The sequence below is a fragment of the Setaria italica genome, chromosome IX (genome assembly GCF_000263155.2).
Source record: "Setaria italica strain Yugu1 chromosome IX, Setaria_italica_v2.0, whole genome shotgun sequence".
Classification (NCBI taxonomy): Eukaryota; Viridiplantae; Streptophyta; class Magnoliopsida; order Poales; family Poaceae; genus Setaria; species Setaria italica.
In genome coordinates this window covers 49,349,463-49,375,441 of record NC_028458.1, presented here as the reverse complement: position 1 = coordinate 49,375,441, position 25,979 = coordinate 49,349,463, and the positions used below count along the sequence as shown (strand labels likewise).

The 25,979-nt window shown below is 47.9% G+C and overlaps 3 protein-coding genes and 1 non-coding gene across 5 annotated transcripts; 3 read left to right on the top strand and 1 right to left on the bottom strand.

The window, feature by feature from the left end:
• Positions 1-9,114: 9,114 nt before the first annotated feature.
• On the top strand, positions 9,115-19,709 carry LOC101765011 (elongation factor 1-alpha). Of its 2 annotated transcripts, XM_022823120.1 has the most exons (4): positions 9,115-9,239; positions 10,057-10,537; positions 10,761-11,643; positions 19,435-19,709. In XM_022823120.1, exons 2-3 carry the CDS (start codon positions 10,076-10,078, stop codon positions 11,640-11,642), a joined length of 1,344 nt encoding a protein of 447 aa, XP_022678855.1. In that variant the 5' UTR covers positions 9,115-9,239; positions 10,057-10,075; the 3' UTR covers position 11,643; positions 19,435-19,709. The 2 variants fall into 2 exon arrangements, with proteins under 2 accessions (XP_022678855.1, XP_004984833.1); XM_004984776.2 differs by lacking the exon at positions 19,435-19,709 and having other exon boundaries at positions 10,761-11,820.
• LOC101765405 (elongation factor 1-alpha) lies at positions 16,664-19,709 on the top strand. The gene is made up of 3 exons (XM_004984777.4): positions 16,664-16,805; positions 17,847-18,328; positions 18,552-19,709. Exons 2-3 carry the CDS (start codon positions 17,867-17,869, stop codon positions 19,431-19,433), a joined length of 1,344 nt encoding a protein of 447 aa, XP_004984834.1. The 5' UTR covers positions 16,664-16,805; positions 17,847-17,866; the 3' UTR covers positions 19,434-19,709.
• TRNAT-UGU lies at positions 17,283-17,355 on the top strand. The gene has a single exon. It is a non-coding gene; the product is annotated as a tRNA-Thr (tRNA).
• A 524-nt stretch (positions 19,710-20,233) lies between the features above and the next one.
• On the bottom strand, positions 20,234-23,598 carry LOC101765808 (protein disulfide isomerase-like 5-1). The gene is made up of 4 exons (XM_004984778.3): positions 23,250-23,598; positions 22,573-22,631; positions 22,302-22,477; positions 20,234-20,589 (listed from the first exon to the last, which is right to left on the bottom strand). The coding sequence occupies exons 1-4, from the start codon at positions 23,481-23,483 to the stop codon at positions 20,507-20,509; spliced, it is 552 nt and encodes a 183-aa protein (XP_004984835.1). The 5' UTR covers positions 23,484-23,598; the 3' UTR covers positions 20,234-20,506.
• Between the last annotated feature and the right edge of the window lie 2,381 nt (positions 23,599-25,979).

Here is a 25,979-nt window from a genome sequence, read left to right as displayed (position 1 = left end):
GGCTTTCAACATACCTATCATCTTGAGCACATTCATCTTGAGCTAGTGACTTAAGATTTTCCCTTGTTGATGATAAGATATACTTGAATCCTTAAGTCACTCCATTTTATCAGTCGCAATAGATTAAATGCATTGCATTGCTTCCCTCAGTAAGGCTTAGATATGATACTTTGAACCCCCCCCCCCCGAATACTAGCCACTTCACCTTAGTAAAACGCACATAGTCGAAGCTATCGCTTGACTAAAGCTTGCTTAGTCCCCCGCTCTAGTATCTTGCTTGATTTATTCCCCTATTCTTGTTACTTTGAGTTTAGCTTTGCTATTGACATCAATAATAAAATTCCATTTGAAATCCTCTTTAAATACTTGTTCTTGATTGATAAAGAATATATCTCATGAATTGTAAACTTCCAGTAACAAGATCAATATGTAACGCATAAGCTCATGTGTTTATATCATATGCACATGAAGTCTTCCAATATCCGCTTGAGAATATCACTATTCTTTTCTTAATGATCTCTTTACTTGTCAATCAAGCTATCACATGATTTGAAGACTTATAGATAAACCATAAAATATATCTCCAAGTTTTACTTCACCCTTGCTTGTCATTGATCATCTAATTTCATCATAGGATCACATACTTGCTTGCTTTTCTTTATTGTGAGCCATATAATACATATTCAATTTATGAGATAATATCACACCATAAATATGAGAATAAAACCCTGCTCACAATCTCAAGCAAACAAGTTAGTCCTTTAATTGTGTTGTCATCCAATTCACCAAAACCTACTTAGGGGCCTAGATGCATTTTCAGGTACGGAGTCGCCAGACCACCTGATTCTCCACTACTCCTTTGCAAGACAATTTTGGACAGCAATCGGCTCCACCATACAGGATGCTAACAACGTCGAATGCCTATGGGAAGTTGCAAGGCCTCACCACATCCCTTCGACGCACTACTCCACGATCCTCCTGCTCTGTGCTTGGCAACTTTGGAAGCACGGACACGATGTTGTCTTCCGGGGGCAAGAACCATGTTTGCTCCGACTGTTCCTTGTTGGTGAATTAGGAATTCAACCAAACAGAAAAGGGCCTTCAGATGGCATCCGTGCTCCTGTAGGCCTAGGGTTTGTATGAGACCGATAGAGTAGAGGAAGAGTTCCCCTCCTACCCTAGCGCCCATGAGTGCCTTATATAGAAGGAGAAAGGGTAGGGGTAATTTTCTCTTATACCCTTGGTGGGGAATAAAATTGCATCTAGGTCCTTAGGCTGAATTCTTCCATGGACCATACAGGAGGTTGTTAAGGCCCATCTAGGGGAAACCCATTTATTATTCCCCCAACAGTACTCCCTTATCTGCAAGCTCTGAGTTTAGGAGGGGTGAGCAGAACCATACAACTATGGGCCAAACTCCTCCTTCACCAGGGCACGCAATTATCTACCTTTAGGATCCTTAGCACTTCCACCGTCATCGAAAGGCTTCCCCTGGGTGGAAGTCACCCTCTTCGTGGAAGGTCTTCACTAGGTGGAAAACTTCCATTGCTGCCAGAGTTGCCAGAAGTCTTCCTCCTCGTGGAGGATATCCACTTGGTGGAAGGATTCCACCGCCACCAAAGTTATGAGGAAAGGCTTCCCCATGCACAAGTGTTTCTCTTCGTGGAAGGTCCCCATAGGGTGGAAGACTTCCACCGCCTTCGGAGTCATCATGGAGGAAAGACTTTGTCTAGATGGAGGTCTTCATCTAGAAGTGTGTTGCACATTGTGAGAAATTGGTGAACTCGACCAATTTTTGGGGAGGGCACTCCCTTTGCCCCGATAACATAATGTGTATACGGGGAGCCGGTGAACTCCACCACTGTTGGCCAAATATAGGTCATAGCTCCAAAAATGTGCAATGCATCATGGGAAGTTAATGACCTCGATCTTTTATTATTTTTTTTGGGAGGCGGAGGCACTCCTTTAGCCTGGGAGCGTCATGACCTAAACCCTCCTTTGGGAAGCATTGGTTGTCTTCTTATTCTTGTTCTTGCGCTATTATATTTTTTTGCGGTCTTCCGACTTTGTCCCGGGGAAAGGGACTAGCGTGATCTGCTAGTCTGAGCTTGGGAGGTCACGACCTCCCAATCCCCTTCTGGGGCCCCGGGTCATTGTTGGAAAGATCTCACCTCGGGCGCCCCATGCGTTGGTAGCTACTGAAGGTGGGAAGGTTAATTTAGGAACGTCGATGCGCATATGGGGCCTAGTGACCTTGGTCCATTTTCAAAGATTGGATTTCCTTGATCCCAGATGCATCATGTGCCTTCAGGGAGTTGGTGATCTCGGCTCATTCACGTGAAGGGGCACTCCCTTAGCCCCGGAAGTATCATGCGCCATCAGGGAGCTGGCAATCCTTGTTCATTCCCGGAAGGGGCGCTCCCTTAGCCCCGGAAGTATCATGCATCCTCGAGGAGCCAGCGTGCTTGGTACCTTCCCGGAAGGGGCACTCCCTTAGCCCCAGAAGTATCCTGCAACTTGCAGAAGCCGGTGAGCTCGGCTCATTCCCGGAAGAGGCACTCCCTTAGCCCCGAAAGTATCATGCACCCTCGGGGAGTTGACGAGCTCGGTTCGTTCCCGGAAGGGGTACTCCCTTATTCCTGGAAGGATCATGCACAATCGAGGAGCCGGTGAGTTCAACTCGTTCCTAGAAGGGGCACTCTCTTAGTCCCGGAAGGATCATGCGCCCTCGAGGAGCTGGTGAGTTTGGCTAATTCCTAGAAGGGGCACTCCGTCGGGTCTTAGCTGCCTTGGCAGCCGCGTCAGAAGGTATTACTTCTGGTGGGGCGAGGCGTGTGATGCTGGTGCCTTGTCCAGCCTTAACCCCTTAGTTGCCTCAGGAGCCGTATCAGAAGGCGTCGCTTCCAGAGGAGTAGGCGTGCCATGTTACGCCGGCGCTTGTCAGGCCTTAGCCCCTTATTTGCCTTAGCAGCCGCATCAGAAGACGCCGCTTCCAGTGGAGCGAGTGTCATGTTACACCGGCGCTCGTTGAGCCTTAGCCCCTTGGTAGCCGCATCGGAAGGCGTCACTTCCGGTGGAGCGGGCATGCCATGTTACACCGGCGCCTGAGGGCCGCAGACCTTAGCCGCCTTGCGCGACTCTTCGGAAGCATTGCTTCCAGTGGAGCGGGCATGCCATGTTATGCTGACGCGCGTTGGGCCTTAGCCCCTTAGAAGCCGCATCAAAAGGCGTCACTTCCGGTGGAGGGGGCGTGCCATGTTACACCGGCACCCGAGGGCTGCAGGCCTTCACCGCCCTATGCAACTCTTTGGAAGCATCATTTCCGGTGGAGCGACATTCCATGTTACCCCGACGCTCATTGGGCCTCAGCCCCGTTAGTTGCCTTAGCAGTCATATCGGAAGGCACCACTTCTGGTAGAGCGGGCGTGCCATGTCACACCGGCGCTCGTCGGGCCTTAGCCCGTTAGCCGTCCTGTGCGACTCTTCGGAAGCATCGCTTCCAGAAGGAGCGGGCGCATGGTGCTACGCCCGCACTCGAGGGCCTCAGCCCTTAGCTGCCCTATATGACTCTTCAAAAGCATCACTTCCGGAAGGAGCGGGCGTGCCTTGTTACACCGGTGCTCGAGGGCCTCAGCCCTTAGCCGCCCTGTGCGACTCGTCGGAAGCATCGCTTCCGGAAGGAGCGGGCGCGTGGTGCTACGCCGACGCTCGAGGGCCTTAGCCCGTAGCTGCCCTATGGACTCTTCGGAAGCATCACTTTTGGTAGGAGAAGGTGCACGGTGCTACGCCGGCGCTCGAGGGCCTCATCCCTTAGCCGTCCTATGCGACTCTTTGGAAGCATCGCTTCTGGAAGGAGCAAGCGTGCCATGTTACGACGGCGCTTGAGGGCCTCGGCCTTTAGCCGCCCTATGCGACTCGTCGGAAGCATCACTTCCGGAAGGAGTGGGCGCGTGGTGCTATGTCGACGTTCGAGGGCCTCAGCCCTTAGCATCCAAATGCGACTCTTTGGAAGCATTGCTTCTGGAAGGAGCGGGCATGTCATGTTACGCCGGTGCGACTCTTCGGAAGCATCGCTTCCAGAATGAGCGGGCGCGTGGTGCTATGCTGGCGCTCGAGGGCCTCAGTCCTTAGCCGCCCTATGCGACTCTTCGGAAGCATCGCTTCCCAAAGGAGCGTCCGTGCCATGTTACACTGGCGCTCGAGGGCCTTTGTCCTTAGTCGACCTATGCGACTCGTCAGAAGCATCGCTTCCAGAAGGAGCAGGCGCGTGGTGCTACGCCGGCGCTCAAGGGCCTTTATCCTTAGCCTTGTGCGACTCGTCGGAAGCATCACTTCCGGAAGGAGCGGTCGCATGGTGCTACGCCAGCGCTCGAGGGCCTCTGCCTTAGCCGCCCTGTGCAACTCATCGGAAGCATCGCTTCCGGAAGGAGCGGGCATGTAGTGCTATGCTGGCACTCAAGGACCTCAGTAGCCGCCCTATGCGACTCTTCAGAAGCGACGCTTCCGAAAAGAGCGGGCGTGCTATGTTATGCCAGCGTTTGTCGGGCCTTAGCCCTTTAGCTGCATTAGCAGCTGCATCCTCGAACTAAACTAAGCATCTCGAGAACCCGTGAATGAAACGCGCACAGGAATATGCATTCGTAAGAAACTCAAAGATAAATTCAAGGAGAAAACACACCATAGCGAACACACTTCCTATAGCAAAGGTTTGACTTTAGCAGGTGAACCTCTTATTTATCATAGTGACCAACTGACAATAAGTTTCGGCCTCGGGAACCACAAGGAAGCCGTCGGAACTGCTCCGAAGATGCTCTTCTGGTAGCTGGAAAGAATTTTGAGAAGAGAAGGCCATTCTTCTACAAGAACCGGTCCCCACGGACGGCGCCACTGTTATTGAATTAGGATTTCAACCGAACAGAAAGGGGCCTTCAAAAGGCATCCGTGCTCCTGTAGGCCTAGGGTTTGTATAAGACCGATGGAGTAGAGGAATAGTTCCCTCCTACCCTAGCGCCCATGAGTGCATTATATAGAAGGAGAGAGGGTAGGGGTAATTTTCTCTTATATCTTTGGTGGGGAATAAAATTGCATCTAGATCCTTGGATGAATTCTTCCATGGGCCATATAGGAGGTTGTTTAACCCATCTAGAAGAACCCATTTATAATTCCCGCAACACTGCTTGCATGTAAAGAAGAGGCACGCTTGTGGCATTGCCGGCTGCCGCACGCTAATGGCGCGATCGCTGAAGCCTGGTGCCAATCCTTTTATTTCAATATATAACTCTAAAAATTCATACACACTTTGTAAACCTGTTGAAAACTCCTGTTTTAATGCTCCATGAAATGAAATTAGGTGGGGATCCTTTCCTCCCTATTCCTAAAAAAAACTGTAGTCTAAACTCTGAACATCTCTTGGCTGGCAAAAAATTTAGATCTGATTGTGTGCATGAAGTCCCAACACCCCTTTTTAAAAAGGAAAAAAAATCCCAGCAGTTTTTTTGATGCAAACGAGACCATAGGTACCCGTTCATCGTATTGTAATTTATTAGCATCTCCACCTGGTTATCGTTGCTGTCTCAGATTGCCGAATATATGCATCCATCCGGCAACCATGTACCTTCAGTTTTTAACACCGGGTGACTTATCTATTTATATTGCTACGTTTAATTTAACAGAAATATATCTCCGTGTTAAAAGAATGTAAAAATAGGCTCCCCTCGTCCACTTTATATAAACTTTATCTTCGTCAGAGTTCAAATGAAAAACTTATGTATTTTAAAACTATATTTGCGCGGCGTATAGGATTATCCCTCTGCTTGTGGGCAAGAAATTAAAAAACACCCTTTTAGTGGGCAAGAAATGTTTCGTCGCCTTTTCATTGAGAGACTTTATTGATTGCATGGCTAGCCTGTCATTTCTTCGTCTTTTTTGTTGGGTGAATCATATAGATGGTTCAATAAATAGGCGAGAAGGAGTATTCATGCATTTTTTAGAATAGCAAGATACCCGTGCGTGCTACGGTGAAATACTAATTATATTATTAAAATCACTAGAATTTTTTTATACCTCAAGTGTTTTTTTAAAAAAGGCAGGTGGTTGGTCTTGCTCATAGGAATCTGAAGACCTAGGTTCGAATCCCCTTCCCACCCTTTTTTACATGTGCATGGTTTATTTTTATTTTTTAGGTAGGGCTTGGTTTCCCGTTTAAAGGGGGTGGGCGCCGGTTCTTCTTCTTCCTCAGGACAGAGAGAACTGAGCTGAGCAGCTTCTGTCCGCCAGCCAATTACTCTGACCTCCGGCCACCATTCTCAAATCACCGCCACACACATCTGTCTGATCCTCCCAGCTACCTCCTTCACCACTTGTTGCCCGCGGCTATGCCTCCTAGCGCCGGGGAATTAAACCCCCACGCTCGCCATTGCCGCAAGCCTCGAGCTCGGGCACTACCGATGAACCCCATCCTCCCGGCCGCCTCGTCCTTAACCAACCGCAAAAACGAAACCACAGTGAGCCCCTGGTGCTCCCGCGTTCGTCACTTCCCTCTCTCTGCCGTCGTAGTCGATGGTATGGCACGCCGCCTGTCTGCCCATGCTGCCGCTCGCCGCTGACCATGCTACGGTTGGCGTCCGGCAGGGGCAAGTGGGGGTACGGGTGCGCCTCAACGTGCTGGTCGCGTTGGCGTCGCTCCCTTCGCCGGCGCCGGGCCCCCCCGATCCTGACCCGAACCCTCTGTTCCAGCTCCACCGCCGTCCGCCGCCTGATCCCCTGAAGCCGAAGCCGCCGTCGTCACCGGAGAAGTAGTCGCCACCGGTGTCGGCAGGAGGCTTGGAGCAGCCTGTGAGGGGGGGCGGGTGTGCGCGCGGTGGCGGACCGTGCCGATGGCCGAGGAGGTCGGCGGGCGGCGGCGAATGGTGGTGGAGGAGGTGGCGGCGATGGGGTGGGACGAGGAGGATGCGAGCGGGCGGAGGAGGAGCGGCTTGGAGGCGGCAGCCGCGGCGGAGATCTCCATGGGGGTTGCGGCACGCTAGAGGGTCTCCTCGTGCGGCGGGAGGCTCCGCCCGGGGGTGCGGCGGTGTTGACGGGGGTGAGGACGACGGGTTGAGGGTTGGAGAAAGAAGAAGCTTTTCCCCCTTTAACCCCCTCCCTCCCCTCCTTTTTCCACTCGAGCCCCCTCTCTTCAGAATTTGGACTGCGGGTTGATTCCATGAAAGTTGAGGGATTTTTTTTGCAAAATGATCACGACAATTGGAAGAAACAACCACTCTATTATATTATATAGATATATCCCTGCTAAATTTTAAATTACAAATATATGGAAAAGTCCATACTTGGTCAGACAATGCTAGGCCAAAAAAATGCGGATGCTGGCCTGAGCCTCATGTTTACGAACTTTTTTATTTTTATTTTTTTTATGATTTTGCATAAATAAATACTGAAACAAAAAATTTGCAGAAATAGATCTATGCTGTCGTACGAAACGGCGGTAGGTCCATTTCCACCGGTTGGTTTGGCGGCAGGACGCCTGCTGCGATCACCAAGCTTATTTCGCTGCTGACCTACCACCGTTTCGTACGGCGGTAGGCCACCTACCGGTGCGCGCGCCCTTTTATAACGGTTGGCCCCACGGCTCATTTGGCGGAAGGGCCTCACGCCATTTAAAACGGCGACCCGCCAGTTCCGCCAACTGACGCGGCGGGAGAGCCTCCAACCCCGCGCCATGTCATCCTGTGGACGGGCCGCCGGATAGGAGGGGGACGGTAATGGACCTACGCCGTTTCACATGTCCCCTTACCGCCATTTGAACCGACGATTCTCCTTTACCGCTGTTTCGTACGGCGGCATAAGTATATTTCTGCAAATTTTTCGTTCGAGTATTTATTTCTACAAAGTCATAAAATAAAAAATAAAAAAATTCCATGTTCACCATGAGATTAGGAGGCCCAGAGGATTTTGGTCCGTTTGCATTGAGGTGATGGTGGCAAGTATAATTTTTTTTCCTGACAAAAAGTAATCTCGAAAACGTGGTGGCAAGTGGCAACGTGGTGTCTGGGATCTGAATGTAGCATAGCATGGGCATGGGCATGTCCGAATGGCATTTTCCATAGAAAAAAAAGCAAACGAATGCATACATGGGGCTACAAAACTTGCTCCCATAACCATCAGCTAGGTGCCTAACATTTCATTTAGTAATTAGTAATTAATTAAGTTAATATACTCAGTTAGCACGTTCCACATTTAGTGTTCTACAATATCTAGACTATAAAATGTGAAAAGTAGACAATGACGATGCTTCTATTTGCAAAATTATTCAATAAAATTCAAATGAGCTACCGCTAGTTTGAAATTGACCGCTATAAGGTAAAAACTTCAAGAAAAAAAACCGTCTTTATTTTGCTTTCTAGATGCAGGTGTCGTTTTCATCGACGGAGCATGATCTATACAGGTTCAGCCCCCTATGGCCCGCAACTTTTCATTAAAAAATTTGAATTTGAATCAAATTTTGAGAAATAGTAATGTTAATCCCCTAATAATGAAAATAACGAATTCCTAGCTCCACCTCTGCATCAATGCAAGCTGGAATGACCGAACAATTATAAATATAAATTTGTGACACAAGATATGAAATTATACCACAATATAGGACAAAATTTAGGACTCCGCTTATGTAATAAAGCCAATCCACTAAGGGATTTAAGAACACTGGACTCGAAGTTGTAAGATGTGTAGCCTTTGCTATACCACCAAAATCGAGCCTAAACAGTGTCATGTCTATGGAGGGTGGAAACTTTTTCTTTGTTTTTCACAAAGAGAAATAGTATCAGGGTTAACATTTTTTAGGGTCATTTGAATGGAAGTGTTATAACATCGCCGAATTATTCTGGCCATGTTCACATTCTCTCGATCTCCGCCACTATCCGACACATCCTCAGCGTTTAATAATTTTATAATTTCGACCTTTTATTTTAAGCAAAGCGATGGATAAGTTTCCCAGTAAAGACATGCGGCAGTGCCAGTTTCGTGCGTCAGGCAAGCAACTTGAGCGCTACGAAATTACTAAAAATCGAGCCACCCTGGTGTTTCCAACGGACAGGATCTTCACATCGTCAGCCGTCAGAAGCGAATCGGGCGGCCCGGAAGGAACCCTAGCTCCCGCCGCCGCCTATATAACGAAGCATTCGGAGCTGCAAACCCTCTCTCCCTACCCCGCAGCCGCCGTCCCTCCGCACCCTCCTCTCCGCGAGGTGAGTCTCCAGATCCGCCCTCCTGGCTGCTCAGCTTTATGTATAACGATGGAATAAGCTTCTTATCTGCTCATATCTTCCTGTTCTAGGTGTATACATCGCTAAGTTTTGCGCTAGATTTATGGGTTATCTGATGATTTACTCCCGAGCTTTGTGTTTTCGTGTCCTAGCTCGATCTAGCTGTAAAGTGTTGGGCTTTGTAGATGCATCATGTCTACTTAAACTATTAATTCATCGCATCGTTCTAGCTCGATCTATTGTTTCCTTGAACATTGTACGGTGTAGCCGCACTAGATTTCATAATTGCTACTGAATATGCTTTTAAAATATCCATCCAGCTATGAATTGCGAGGGTTTTGTACATCTCATCCACTTTTTTAATTGTTAATTTTGCCCCTCCAACTATGAAGTGCGAGGGCTATGTATATTAATCTGAAAGTTAAACTGATTTCAGCAGTAACTCTCAAACGTTGTCTATAGCTACCATGTGTTATACAGTAGATGCATTATGTCTAACAGTTAATGTTTGATGTTGATCTGAAAACTGTGTTCAGTACATCTCATCTAGTTACCTTTCCCATCCAGTTATGAAGTGCCAGGTCTTTGTATATTAAATCTGATAATTGAACTGGTGGCATCTGTATGTTTAGTTGCCTGGGTCGCCTCTATGACATTTATGCTATATATTATCAAGCTTGCTTGATATTGTTGATCTGAATACCACATGTTACATACAAGTATCTGAATGTTGTACTGTGACAGTCAAGATGTATAATTTGCCTAGCTACTAATTACATTTCACTATATGATGCTGCAGTTAAGCTCTACTTGTAGCCATGGGCAAGGAGAAGTCTCACATTAACATCGTGGTCATTGGCCATGTCGACTCTGGCAAATCGACCACCACTGGCCACCTGATCTACAAGCTTGGAGGTATTGACAAGCGTGTGATCGAGAGGTTCGAGAAGGAGGCCGCAGAAATGAACAAGAGGTCCTTCAAGTATGCGTGGGTGCTTGACAAGCTCAAGGCTGAGCGTGAGAGAGGTATCACCATCGACATTGCCCTGTGGAAATTCGAGACCACCAAGTACTACTGCACGGTCATTGATGCCCCCGGTCACCGTGACTTCATCAAGAACATGATTACCGGTACCTCCCAGGCTGACTGTGCTGTCCTCATCATTGACTCCACCACTGGTGGTTTTGAGGCTGGTATCTCCAAGGATGGCCAGACCCGTGAGCATGCTCTGCTTGCTTTCACTCTTGGAGTGAAGCAGATGATCTGCTGCTGCAACAAGGTATGGCCTCACTGTTTTGCATGATGATAGTTTATTTTTTGTTTTTCGACACTATTGCCTGCTTTATTCCTGTTCCAGTGTGAGTAGCTTACTTGTAAAACAAGGTGAATGAGGGTGAGATACATGCTAGGAGCTTCTTGTTTACATGCTTTCATTTGTATCTATTGCTGTTGATGTTTGACACATCTCTTTTTGGCTAATTGTAATGCTTTGTTTTGTACAGATGGATGCCACCACACCCAAGTACTCGAAGGCCCGCTATGATGAGATTGTGAAGGAAGTCTCTTCGTACCTCAAGAAGGTTGGATACAACCCTGACAAGATTCACTTTGTTCCCATCTCTGGTTTCGAGGGCGACAACATGATTGAGAGGTCCACCAACCTGGACTGGTACAAGGGCCCAACACTGCTTGAGGCTCTTGACTTGATCAATGAGCCAAAGAGGCCTTCGGACAAGCCCCTGCGTCTCCCCCTTCAGGATGTGTACAAGATTGGTGGTATTGGAACTGTGCCTGTTGGTCGTGTAGAGACTGGTGTCATCAAGCCTGGTATGCTTGTCACCTTTGGTCCCAGCGGCCTGACCACTGAGGTGAAGTCTGTTGAGATGCACCATGAGGCGCTCCAGGAGGCCCTTCCCGGTGACAATGTTGGCTTCAACGTGAAGAACGTTGCTGTGAAGGATCTCAAGCGTGGGTACGTGGCCTCCAACTCCAAGGATGACCCTGCCAAGGAGGCTGCCAACTTCACCTCCCAGGTCATCATCATGAACCACCCTGGCCAGATCGGCAATGGCTACGCCCCAGTGCTGGACTGCCACACCTCACACATTGCTGTCAAGTTTGCCGAGCTTGTTACCAAGATTGACAGACGATCTGGCAAGGAGCTCGAGAAGGAGCCCAAGTTCCTGAAGAACGGTGATGCTGGTATGGTGAAGATGGTTCCCACCAAGCCCATGGTTGTGGAGACATTCTCTGAGTACCCTCCTCTTGGTCGCTTTGCTGTTCGTGACATGAGGCAGACGGTTGCTGTTGGTGTCATCAAGAGCGTGGAGAAGAAGGACCCCACCGGTGCCAAGGTTACCAAGGCTGCTGCCAAGAAGAAATGAGGCGTTTGATAGTTTGCTCCAATTATCCAGTAGTGTTGATCTAAGTCTTGAACGTGGTATACCTCTTTTGTGTCTTTGAAGTACTTATTATGATTCTGAATGCAATGGGTGAATGATATACTGCGTTTCTATTGGCTGTGAAATTTGATTCCTTGTGAATTCATGTTATCTATAGTTCCATGCTGGATGTGTTTTTCCTTTGCATTCAGCACAGATTTGCTTATTATTTTCAGGCTTGTTTAGGGATTCGGACGGTTTTGTGAACTGTTCAGCCGAATGCTTTTCTGGATTATCTGCAATTTGTGCGATTATAGTGAAGCATTTTTGCTGAGTGGTTCAGCATGTCGTGGTGGAACTGGCAGGGTCATGTTCTGTTATGAATAAATCAAATCCAAGGCTGGCAGAAAAGATTGCCGTGGATGGTTAATCTATTCGTGGGATGATAGGTTAGTTTTCTAGTTTCACCAAAGCCAACACCACATCTTGGATTTGAGCAGTAGCTTGGCGAGAATACATGATTTATTGGGATTGAAGCACCTCACTGTAATGGAATGAAATGGAGACAGCCAAAACCTGCTTTATATCGTTCTGGGGCAAAATCTTCTGCACATCTCACTGTATATTATCATTTAACTGCACAACACCAATATAACGGAAGTGGCTTGTAGGGGATCAAAGGAAGGCATGGAGGGGATTTTTTTTTTAAAAAAAGTAGCGCGTAAGAGAACTGATTTTTTTTCCGATGGCATATGCCTCAACCAGCTTGAACTTCACCTGCTTTTTCAGCTTTTTTTTCATGCACAGGATAGAAGGAAGACCTGCTGATTATATTCAAAAGAACTGATTATATTCAAAAGAAGATGATTATATTCAAAAGAAGATAGACTCCAAATCAGCCAATATAACCAATAGGAATATACATGTCGACACGTTATCGTCACCTCTTGTGCAGTAGCACCCGACGGTGTGTAGCACCAAGCCGATCGCTACCATGCAGGATTGATCGTCACGGACCGCTGCAAGCCATGTGGTTGCGATGCCATCGTTACCGCTTGCGCTGTCTGTCAATGCTGTTTTGCACTAGACTAACCCCCACCATGCGGGGCTACCCGCCGTGGACTGGTGCAAGAAGCGAACCCGACGTGCGAGTGGTTGCTGATTGCCGCCAATAAGATGTGATGAAGGGGAACTTCCGTAGATGCGCCTCCAAGGAGAGCGCAACGCATGAATACCAATGCTGTCCATCCATTATGGACATGATTTTCATAGAAGATAGCACCATCAAAGCTGCAGCATGCCGTCCTCACACAAAGAGTTGCACACGTTGCAGTCGACCGTTTGTGGAGCACCGTAGGCATCTCGGCAAACACTAGGCTCCGTCGCGTGCACCCCAGCTACAGGCAACAACTCCGCATGCTGCGGGTGTCCCGCACCACGCTCACAATACAAGGTGCAACCGCCGTACCAAGGTAGGCATCCTACGCCATTCAGCCACCACCGGCTCCGTTGCCCCTATTAACGTCCCCACCCCTGGCGTCGCCAATCCCACCACCATATGATGCTGCTGACGTGCACCATTGGCGACGCCACCACGACGCTGCCAAGCGGGCCATCGCGTGGGCCCGAGCCACCCCAACTTTACCCGTGCACAACTGCCTCCACTCCCACTGCCGCCTGGGCATCTCCGTGTGCCTGCGCCGCAAAATCCACCTCACCACACGACGTTTCTGCCACCGGAACCCAACTTCACCCATTCGGCACCAGTCTTACGTGCCACCACCTCACCTTTGTGCAGCGCTAGCAGCACCCATGCCCACGGGCAACCCAGCTACCACGCACGGACAATGGCTGCCCACCACCACACGTGACCTACAACCACCAATCGCAGTGATGTCGCTTGGCCTGAGCGGCATTGCCGCCCAATCGCCCATCCCAAACCGCATGCCTTCTTGCCCTCACGTGGACCCTCTGTCAAGCGTGCCAGCACCACTGAATCCTGCGCTCAATTGATGTCGAGGGTGGACGCACGACCTCCAGATCCGGCCCCACACAACCCAGCATAGATCAATTCGCCTAGCCGATGCTATCCTCAAAATAGCCACATGGACTTCCTACGATGAACTGTGGCGGTGGCAAAACGTGTGGTAGAGGTAGGGGGTAGGGTTGTGGCGACCCATGTTACGTTCTAGAGAGAGCGACACGGGGCAACAATGTGAGTATTCCTCGATGACATGCATCTTGCCATTTCTGCTTCATTCATACAAAGTTGTCTCTGATAACATATCCCTCAAAATCCTTAGATAGCGTGCACTCACCGCAAACGATAGGAGAGAACACGTTGTCATGACGCTATTAGAAGCGCGTCACTGCTCGAAGTTGAAGCTGGAGAAGAAGAAGAAAAGGGTTAGGGCTTTCAGGTCAGGGGTTGTCGAGTTGATCCGTGGCTGGTGGACTTAAAAGGAGGGCCTAGGGCGGTGGCGGCTCGATGGTGCTAGCAGGTTGTCCGGCGTCGAGGCCGGGCCACAAGATTGTTGCCCCTGGCCGGGATGCGAAGGACAACATGTGGCCTATGCTGGTGGCAGGGGGTGGTGGACGCTAGATTTGTTCGGAAGGGTAGGGTGGAGGTTGCAGGGGTGGTTCGTGGGCGGCGAGGTCGCTGCCGACCACGATGGGTGGAAGCAGCCCGCGTGAGCGTGGAGGATAGCTGTGGAGCTATTAGCTGCGAGGGGGAGATGGCACGTGGGGTGGTGGCGGAGAAGGTGGACACTAGTGCAGATCGGAGATCCGGTGAAGAAGATGAGTGAAAGGAAAGAAAAGAAAAGAAACGGGGAAGAAGAAGATAAGGTGGAGGGTAGATATGGCAAGGAGTGTGGCAAGGCAGCATCGACGCTACCTGCTACCAGGGAGGAAGGAGGCAGGGTCGCACAGGGGCAATAAAGATGTTGGCAGAGGCACTATAGCTTTAGAATGGTAGTGGCACACGAGGTGAAGCGAGGTGCGGTAGTCAAGCGGCCAGCGGGGATGAGGTGGATGATAAAGATGACCATGGTCAACTTAGCAATATAGTTAGATGGCATATGTGGGAGGATATCAACAATCAGATTGTTGCGACTCGGATAATGTTGGTTTGGGATGAAACGGGGATCACCAGAAATGGACTGAGAATTTATTTGACTTTAAAGAAAGTAGACATGTACTTAAAGGATGTTTGGATACACCCTACTAAAATTTAGCACCTGTCACATCGGATATTTGGATGCTAATTAGTAATATCAAACATATGATGTTTGGATGCTAATTAGGAATATTAAATATAGGCTAATTATAAAACTAATTGCACAGATGGAGTCTAATTCGCGAGACGAATCTATTAAGCCTAATTAGTCCATGATTTGCTAATGTGGTGTTACAGTAATCATTTGCTAATGACAGATTAATTAGGCTTAATAGATTCATCTCGCGAATTAGCACAGGATTTTGCAATTAGTTTTATAATTAATTCATATTTAATCCTTCTAATTAGCATCGAACATCCAATGTGATGCTGTTAAAGTTAGCAACAGAATCCATGCACCCCTGGCCTGGACGATAGGGCCTCGAGTATTGTAGACAACCCCGGCCTGGACGATAGGGCCTCGAGTTACTGTAGACAATTCGTAGACACTGACAGATGGGTCCAAGTCGGAACTGTTGCATCTTGAAAGGAGGAGAACTGACGGGAACCCAAAACTCCTCCGTTTTCCTTTCTTTCCTTTGAATTTTTGTACCTTTTCACCTGCTCCTCAAATCAGATGCTCAGCCAGAACACCGTCCGAGCGACGACCAGCGGGCGGTGCGGCAGCCCGGCGACAGTCGAGGAGCCGCGCGGATGAACTTGGGCCTGTAGCCCATGCGAAGGCGTGGCCCCAGGTGAAGGCGAGGCGGCTCCGATGAACTCGGGCCCGCAGTCCAGGGGAGCGCGCAGAAGACTCGGCGAAGCCGAAGCGGCGCGTGAGTGACGAGGGCCTCCGCATACGTATTATTTTCCCCCCTCTTTTTTTTGGCAAAATCTGTGTTCCTATTCTTTCATTTCGGAATTTCTTTTTCCAATTTTTGTCTCCAATATTTTTCTTTCATTTTTTGGATTTCAAGTTTAAAAATGTTGCTTTCCCAAATGTTCTCTAATTTTTATGCAATTTTTCCGTTGAAATTTTTGTTTGAGTTTTTATTTTCATTTTCAAAACTTTTACTTCTTTGCTATACAAATTTTTTATACAAACTTCTTACACATTATTTGCATAACCTTTTTTATATAATTTTTAGGAAAAAGTCAATTTTACTTTCATCACCTATTTACTTTGTCCACTTAACCCACTAAGCAAAATTTAGACTCATTTTACTCCCACGAACTATTTCATTTGGTCCAATCTACCTCTAATAAGATTTTCCTCTTTTTTTCGTGCAAGTTGAGTTTTAATTTTAGATTTTGCTAGTTGGATTATAACACAATGCTCTATGTTAGGAAAATATATTAGCAATTTTTCATGATTATTTTTTGTATAGTTTTATATACCTAAGATTAATTTCGTATTAAATATACCTAATCTATGAAAATAACCATGAAAAAATTTAGTATAATTTTTTGACATAAGATATCATATTTTGTATCTGCTTACAAAATTTGAACTCAAATTCAGCCTGTACATGGAGAAATAAAAAAATTAGAGGATAGATTGGACCAAATGAAATAATTTATAAAGTAAAGGGAATCTAAATTTTGTTCGGAGGTGGACAAAACTAATAGGTGAGCTTTTTCATAATTTTTATGAGCGGCGCGGCGAAGTGCGCGTATCTAGTAAGTATTTTAAGCAGCAGATGTGGAGAAAAAAAAACGCTCAATCAGTTTTTCTCCGTGAATAAAGAAATGCGGTAGACCAGTAGTGCCAATTTCGTGCGAGAAGGGAGCAACTTGAGCCCTACGAAATTTTACTAAAAATCTAACCGGCCTAGTGTCGCCAACAGACCGGATTCTTCGCATCGACGGTCACCAGAAGCGGATCGGTCCTCCAGGTGGAACCCTAGCTCCCGCCGCTGCCTATATAACGGAGCATTCTGCTGTCCAAACAACCCTCGCCCCCTTCTTCCCCTGCAGCCGCCGCCTCTCGTTCCCCTCTTCTCCTCGAGGTGAGTCTACTGTCTACATATCCATCATCCCGGTTAGCTTTTGCGATCGAGGATCCTGATCCTGTGCACATCCTTCCTGCTCAGGAGGTATAACGCTACCAGTTTTAGGTGCTTCTCTTTAGATGCATGGTATTTCCGTTGATTTGTTCCTGGGTCTTATTTCTCCGTGTCCCACTTGGATGTTTGCCCGTGTTCTACATGGGCTCGCTAGTAGTTATGCGAGTTCACTATCGCCTAGTCCTGCTATGTTGGCTACTTTGCTATTAGATTTCAGTTCTGCTATACTAGTGCGAGGGCCTGTCGTTACATCTTATTTAAAACAGTGAATCCATGGTGTTCCATCTTGCACACAGGACTCGAATTATTTGGCACAATTAATTCGATATTTGATAGATGTTCATGAGTCTCCACAATTGACCATTTTTTGTTTATCTATGCTGTTATAATATGTTGATGTACACTATATCTGTTGATAAAGCCCACTTAGCTCAGAGGTTAGAGCATCGCATTTGTAATGCGAGGGTCATCGGTTCAAATCCGATAGTCGGCTTTTTTTTCCCTATTCATGTTCCCTAAACAAGAATTTCTCTTCTTCTCTGAGGTAAATTGGGAATACAGGGTCTGTTATGTCATTAGACCTTACAATTTTGCTGGATACAAATCATAAAAGTATATACAAAATATTTGGAAGTTGATGAAATTACATTTTTGGTGATACTTTTAGTAGATTTTACTCTGTATCCTTTGGTTTGATTCAGTTAGTTTTGATGTATTCTGTAATGTAAATTGAATGCAATTTATTGTGTAAAATGAAATTCAATAAAACAAAAAGCATGTCCTGTTAACTGTTATCGAGGGCCTTGTTTAATTAGGGCATCAGTGTAGAGGTAGATGTAGTTAATGAACAGTAGTATCTCCTCTCTTGGATGGTGACCTCTGCTTGGTCTACTTGACTGGATATGTGGTCTGTTCACTGATTTATATTTTGATATTTTGAATCTTAAAACTGCATGTTAATATTTTTGAATCTTAAAACTGCAGGTTAAGCTCTACTTGTAGCCATGGGCAAGGAGAAGTCTCACATTAACATCGTGGTCATTGGCCATGTCGACTCTGGCAAATCGACCACCACTGGCCACCTGATCTACAAGCTTGGAGGTATTGACAAGCGTGTGATCGAGAGGTTCGAGAAGGAGGCCGCAGAAATGAACAAGAGGTCCTTCAAGTATGCGTGGGTGCTTGACAAGCTCAAGGCTGAGCGTGAGAGAGGTATCACCATCGACATTGCCCTGTGGAAATTCGAGACCACCAAGTACTACTGCACGGTCATTGATGCCCCCGGTCACCGTGACTTCATCAAGAACATGATTACCGGTACCTCCCAGGCTGACTGTGCTGTCCTCATCATTGACTCCACCACTGGTGGTTTTGAGGCTGGTATCTCCAAGGATGGCCAGACCCGTGAGCATGCTCTGCTTGCTTTCACTCTTGGAGTGAAGCAGATGATCTGCTGCTGCAACAAGGTATGGCCTCACTGTTTTGCATGATGATAGTTTATTTTTTGTTTTTCGACACTATTGCCTGCTTTATTCCTGTTCCAGTGTGAGTAGCTTACTTGTAAAACAAGGTGAATGAGGGTGAGATACATGCTAGGAGCTTCTTGTTTACATGCTTTCATTTGTATCTATTGCTGTTGATGTTTGACACATCTCTTTTTGGCTAATTGTAATGCTTTGTTTTGTACAGATGGATGCCACCACACCCAAGTACTCGAAGGCCCGCTATGATGAGATTGTGAAGGAAGTCTCTTCGTACCTCAAGAAGGTTGGATACAACCCTGACAAGATTCACTTTGTTCCCATCTCTGGTTTCGAGGGCGACAACATGATTGAGAGGTCCACCAACCTGGACTGGTACAAGGGCCCAACACTGCTTGAGGCTCTTGACTTGATCAATGAGCCAAAGAGGCCTTCGGACAAGCCCCTGCGTCTCCCCCTTCAGGATGTGTACAAGATTGGTGGTATTGGAACTGTGCCTGTTGGTCGTGTAGAGACTGGTGTCATCAAGCCTGGTATGCTTGTCACCTTTGGTCCCAGCGGCCTGACCACTGAGGTGAAGTCTGTTGAGATGCACCATGAGGCGCTCCAGGAGGCCCTTCCCGGTGACAATGTTGGCTTCAACGTGAAGAACGTTGCTGTGAAGGATCTCAAGCGTGGGTACGTGGCCTCCAACTCCAAGGATGACCCTGCCAAGGAGGCTGCCAACTTCACCTCCCAGGTCATCATCATGAACCACCCTGGCCAGATCGGCAATGGCTACGCCCCAGTGCTGGACTGCCACACCTCACACATTGCTGTCAAGTTTGCCGAGCTTGTTACCAAGATTGACAGACGATCTGGCAAGGAGCTCGAGAAGGAGCCCAAGTTCCTGAAGAACGGTGATGCTGGTATGGTGAAGATGGTTCCCACCAAGCCCATGGTTGTGGAGACATTCTCTGAGTACCCTCCTCTTGGTCGCTTTGCTGTTCGTGACATGAGGCAGACGGTTGCTGTTGGTGTCATCAAGAGCGTGGAGAAGAAGGACCCCACCGGTGCCAAGGTTACCAAGGCTGCTGCCAAGAAGAAATGAGGGGGTTTGAGGGTGGTCATCTTCTGCTTTTCATCTATCTTAGTAGTGTTAGTGCTGTTAAGTTTTGTTAGGCCATTGTTCTTACAGGGCCTTGCAGTTGCTCACAACTGTAATTTCGCCCTGTCCGGTGTCGCTTAAACGCTACTGTTATTTTGGTTGTGGTGGAACATGGGTATTTTTGCGGCTGATTCATATCACCTATTAGCTGTGTAGTTCCGGAATGTGACAATGCGAGTCCCTTCATTGCTAGTTTATACATGGGTCCAAGTTATGAGATGCTTTCTTACATGATATGTTTGCTTGCATTTGTGACGTGGAACCGCAAAGAGGTTGGTTAGGTGAATATTGATTTCTCTGGAACTCGAAATTGATTCTGTTTTATTCCGAATTCGATAACTGTTTATGAATTATGCCTTATCAATTTCGTCGCTACATAAGCTGCAATGAAGGCCTCTTTTTCAAAAAAAAAAAAAGCCATCAGTTGCCTGACGATCCTCGCAGTGGCCAGCCTTTGCGTAGGGTTTTGCGTCCACGTCTAGGCTTCTAGGGTGGTGCTGTTACCAAAAATGGCCAAATGTCCTAGTTGTTCATGTCAATGTTCCTAGCTGTGTGTTGTGTGGGGATGCTGCAAAGACTCAATTTTTCCTTGGCGGCAAAATCCACATGTTACTAGAGGATAAGAAAACGCACGGTCGCCTGAGTGAAGATTGCGAACCAGAGATGCATGAACTCACCTGCCAACGTGATGCATAAATTTACAACCCATTCGGCCACCAGTGTAACTGCTGGCGAACGCGAAGTGATATAAGCAGCCCTTTGTGTCGTTGCATTTTAATCATTAGTGAAGTTTATCATTGTCTGGAGTACAACCTCCTTAGTTCCACAGCGATTCGGACTAGCAGGTCTTTTCGAAAAGGGAAACTCAAAACTCAAAAAGTACAGGTATATTCTTTTCCAGGAACTGCCCGTGTACTCTATCAAATACCAGGATACAGGACAAGGTTGCAAGATAAAGTAGTTCTACGCATACTGTTCCTTGTCTACGTCCATGTGCTTGCTGTAACACCCCTGGCCTAGTCAGCTTGAAGCTTCGCCTCACCCGCTTTCTCAGCTTCATTCAACACAAAGTTCTTCAGTGATTCCACATCCCTTGGTCCTGCAGTAGCATCGGTGAATCCAGTTTCATGTGAGACGTCAGCACAGAATACACTCAAAAGAAAAAGAGCAGAAAACCAAACAAAAATGAATATATTTGCATGAAAAAGCAACATAACAGGCAGAAAGACCCAAAGGTCAAGTAGAAACTAGAGTAGGGAAGAAACAAAATAATATGTAATATAGACAACTGACAGTTATGAAGCATGAAAGACTTATTGAGCTGTTTGGTTGGTGGCTAAATTTACCACGCCTAACTTTAGGCGCCAGCCACATCTGTGGCTCGACTAACTTTGTGGCAATGTTGTGCTCTTTTGTTAAAAGCCACGCCTAAGGTTAGCTATGGCAAATCAAAGGCAGTAGCTGTTTGGCTGACACAAAAAATGTGTGAAGAATATGTATTGTAGTTGATGTTTATTTTTCAGCTCTCCTCGGACTGCCAACGAGTAATGTTTGATATGTTTGATACACAAGCACAAAAACTTAGAGGCATGATTGGACCACGTTTGATATCCAACCACAGGAACAATATCTAAAGAAAACAAGTAGACAAAAGAAAATTGCTAACGTTTGAGAGCACCTTGGCGAGTGCAGTCATGGGGCAGACACGACTAAAAGCCCTGCATTTGAGCCAGAGGTCTCCCTGAGGAGAGTTGGGAGTGGCCTGTTCCGGCTACCAGCTGGGCACAAGCTGTGCCACGGCGAGGACTGCACGGCTCCAGCGCGCGTGCGCCCAAGCTCTGTGGCCACTGAGTGTGCAGTCCGCCAGCCAATCAGAGGAGCTCTTGAAGCATGGCAACGGTGATTGAGAAAAGGATAAGGGAGACTGAGGTATGGAAATCTTCAGAGCTTGCGGCACGCAAAAAGTGCGGCCTTCTTTTTCCTTACCGCACTTGTGGCGAAAATCGCTGCGGTGAAGGCTGCTAGTTTTGCCCTAAGAAAGCTTAGTGAACAACCAAACACCTACCTAAGGCTAAGAACTGTGGCACGCACAACTAACCTTAGGCATGGCAACATTAGGCTAGAACCAAATAGATAAAGGAAAAGGTATGCCTAATGTATTAGGTTAAGTATATGCTAGCAGATGAATGAATATAGGTGGTGATTGCTGGTCTGCTACTATAAGAAAACACACATTATCTTTTTTGAGTATTGAAGTGATGATGGTTGCATATAATAAGCCTCGATGATGGTAGAAACTAGCTACACAGGCAGCTTGCAAGCGACAACTTGAACAATAGAGTATCATATATAGCATGCACCAGCTCCAAAGAGTTTAGCAACATGAGGTGTAATCATTTTGATAGTAAATCAGCATGATCGAATTGATCAATAACACATCCTATTTACTGATTATGGAATATGAGATATTCTTATCATCATTCAGTCATGTGTTAACTTGTTATTGCCTGTGATAGTAAAAGTAAATTCATAGAAGAGATAAGTGAGTTTAGCCATAGGTGAGATGACCTACTGATCTAAAAGTCAATTCTTCACAGAAGTGGGCGCTTCATTAATATACAGATGGTTTAAAATGTAAAATTCAAAATTCAGTTTAACGTGACTGAGATTTTAGCCTTTGAAATCCGACTCCTACTCTGACCATAACCCATAGATGCTCATAAGGGCGGTGGATCAAAACTAGAAGACCCAAACATGGTTTAAGATGGATGTTTTGCAAAAAGCATGGTGAACCCATGAAGCAAAGTATACCTTTATATTTTGCTACTTCTTCGCCTTCATAAAACACCTTGAATGTTGGGTAGGAATGGATATCCACCTTGGAGCATACTGGTTTGCTGACACCACAGTCGACCTGCCCTATCTCAATTTCATCCTCACCTTCCATAACTTTTCCCAGGTCCTCCCAAAGTGTTCCAAGACTCTTACTGCAAATGGCATACCCTTAACAAATCAGTTTCCTGGAAAACAGAAAGTTATACATGATAAACCAACATCCATCCCAGCGTGAAGCATTCATTACCAGTGTTTACACCAGGGGACGCAAAATTGCACAAACCATACTGTGTCCTTTTCCTTTATCTAAACAAGAGAGAAATTTCACAGAATCAAACTCGATTGACCAAAACAAACATGTGGCATCAAAGCAACTTGAATCTGCATGCATACGGAACAGGACAGCAGCTCTGCAGTAGCACTTTCTGTTGATTAATTGTGCAGCTTGTAAGGCTGTAAGCGTGTAAGCTATGCCAATATCTATATGAAAGTACTCAGTATTAGCTAATACTCCCTCCGTTCCAAATTATAGGTTGTTTTGACTTTTATAGATACATAGATATTATTATGCATCTAGACATAGGGTATATCTAAGTGCATAACAAAGTTTATGAATCTAATAAAGTCAAAACGACCTATAATTTGGGACGGAGGGAGTAATAGATTTGAACTCTGCAATGCCTGTATCAGGCCAAGGTTATGGTCCATCCGTTTAATAACGTCGAGTGGAATTACGAACCCATCGAAGTGATTTGGCATAAAACTGCCAGAGTTCCATGACTAGGCATGCCGATCTGTCTAGCAAATCCTTGGTTTGATGAGCGCAGCACGGAGTGCAGCACAGGGGTGACAAGTCTTTAGAGCTATCCTCGACTCAACTGGGAGGTAAGGCGGAGAGAAGAGACCCAGAAGGGCAGGGGGTACCTTGTCGGAGAAGGTCTCCTCGGTGAGGGTGATAACCTCGGCGCGGGACCGCACGGTGAGGGCCACGAGTACGGTGAGCAGCACCACCAGGAGGTGGATCGGTAAGCGTCCGCGTCGGGGAGCGACTGGATCCATGGCTCGCACGGACGGCGACGACGGCGAGGAGAGAGGGGAACGAAGACGAAAGAGGTGGGCTCGCGGTGCGAAGGGTGAAGTCGATAACTTGGTATTCATTGGGCCGTCTTGGGCCGATAGATATGCTGCCTTAACGTTTGTGTGGACCTCTGTTGGGCCTCCGCCATGTGCAGCCCAGTTCTTATCAGTGCACGTCTTGGCACGAGTCGTTTTGATCCTACTACTTGCTTGGGGGGGTGTTGCGCTGCTGTGTCTCCTGTTGTCCACCACGATCAAATGAACCCCGTTTTTTTTAAAAAATAAACTGTTGCTGTTCCTTCACGAGGTCGGAGGTGCAGACAAGCGAGAGCCGAGAGGCATCTCTCCATGCTCTGCCAGTCTGCCAGTCTGCCAGTGCCAGGGACCGAACGAGCAGGGCCGCAGGGGCATATTCCCCTCGCGTCAGCCACAGCCCACAGCGAAACATCGGCTCTCGAATGCGACTTCTTTTTTTTTTTTCTTTCTCTCGAACAGAGCGCGGGGGGGGGGGGGGGGGGGGGGGGGGGGGAAAAAAAAAAAAAGGGAAAGAAAAGCTGCGTCGGGCGTCGTTGTTGTTGACAGGCAGTCTGGGCGGCTGGCAGGCAACGCTCATTGCCTAGGGCCTCCCTACTACCCTACTGCTTCCACATTCTCGGTCCAACGTCCAATTGTGGATGGTCAATTGCTCCGTCGTCCACGTTGAACTGGAAACAGGTTTACCCTCCCCTGTTCTGCATAGCTTCAGCCTTCAGCTCTCAATCCTTTTCATCAGACTTCCAGTGCAGGAGAGGAGAGCATGTAGTAGTGAGAGAGGAGGACCATCCGGCAGCAGCAACAACACGCCCCCTCCTGCCCCACGCGGCGGGCGCAGCAAGTGACCACCGCCAAAATCCGCACTCGAGCTCAGAAGATCACGGGAGAATCAAGCCGTTAGGGGGCTTTAGCTACCCCTACCGGACCCAACACATGGCCATGTTCGATTCCACTCCCACCAACGCACTGCTTTCGCAGCCGCTCTTCCTTTTGTCAACCACCCAACGCACGGCCACGTTCCGCGCCGCCGGTTCGCCGGCCGGAGTCGGTTTATATTACCACAACGCGCTTTGCAGTGCATGCCATCTTCTGATCTTCCTTATCCCCGTCGATGATGACTCCATCTGATGATGCAGCATCATCTTATCTAATCCGTCTTTTTCCCGCGAAATCAGAGACGCCAGCCAACTCATGACTCGTCACCGGCCCCATGATGGGCACCGGCCTTGCGGCGTGTTATATATATCATGCAGGCCTCAGGGATTCTTGGATGGACGCGCTTGCTCTCGACCCCTCCACTTGTCCTGGACAGCTCACCTCCTGGTTCTAGAAGCAAAGATTATGTGCAGCGCGAATAAAGATATTCAGGCTGTTGTCATCCTTTTATTTCCCTTTCCTTTCGCCGTCGTGGATCACTGTCATCCGAATTCCAGCTTGGCATCATAATCCAGTAGGCGTTACTCGATGGGAAAATGACACCCATGACGTGTCTTTCTTGGAACTTCGCTCCAATACGAGTGGCGGATGGATGCTCTCATGCTCTTTTGATGCACGTGGCAATGATTAATGGTTCATAATTTTATTTCCCTCCTATACTTTTCTTTATTATCAAAAGCTCTACAATGCTCGCGCAAGGGAAAACATCATGTTTTTTTTTCATTTCCGAAAAAGTGACTGAAAACTAGAAAATCTCTATAGTGGAGTGTTGGATGCCAAGGCGAGGACAAGAGATGATTATCCCGGTGGAGCCAGATTGGCGTATGGAGTGGCTACTCCATGAAACACAAGTTATTGTAGCATGGTCGTGTAGACCATTTCTTTGTTGAAGCCGAGGCACATCGCAGATGCAGCATTGTTGTCCCTCAACGAGGTTTGCGTCCTGAGAAGGATTCGGTATACGTATCACCCATCAGCAGTACTGCTGCTACTACAAAATAAAACACACAGAACCAGCCGATCCAATCCTCGCTGGCTCCTCAGCCCTGCCACGCCGTGCAAGGCAATGGATCACGCAGCCGTGCGGCACCCAACCGTGGCCAACCCGCCACGTGCCATGCGCGCAATGGGCCGGGATGCTGTTTCCTACCTAAAGTTAAAGCCGCTCACCGCCACAGTACTCCAGATCCTGCTCCAATGCTCAAATAGTGTACAGTAAACCCCAACGCAGAAAAGGGAAACCGCATCCGCATGCAACGCACAGACCCCACCGTCCATCCCGAGCTCCTAGCCATGGAACGCAGTCAGTCAAAACACCCTCGCGTGTCGCGAGGCTACCCGCCGGCTCGCTGCGCGGACCGGAGCACGGGATCCCGCCGCCCCTGGGGGGCTCCACCCCACCTGCCCGAAGCGTGACCGGTACGCGCGCGTGGCTCGGATCCCCCGTATGGCGGCGGGCAGCTGTGGCCCGTGCTGTTTGCCGCCGCGCCGTGGTGGCCCGGAGGCGTGCGTGACCGGTGGGGGTTCGAGGCCCGGGGCAGGTGGGCGGTCGCCGGTCGGTCTCCGCCAGCCGGTCCACCCGTTGCGACCGTCCACTCTGCTCGTCGG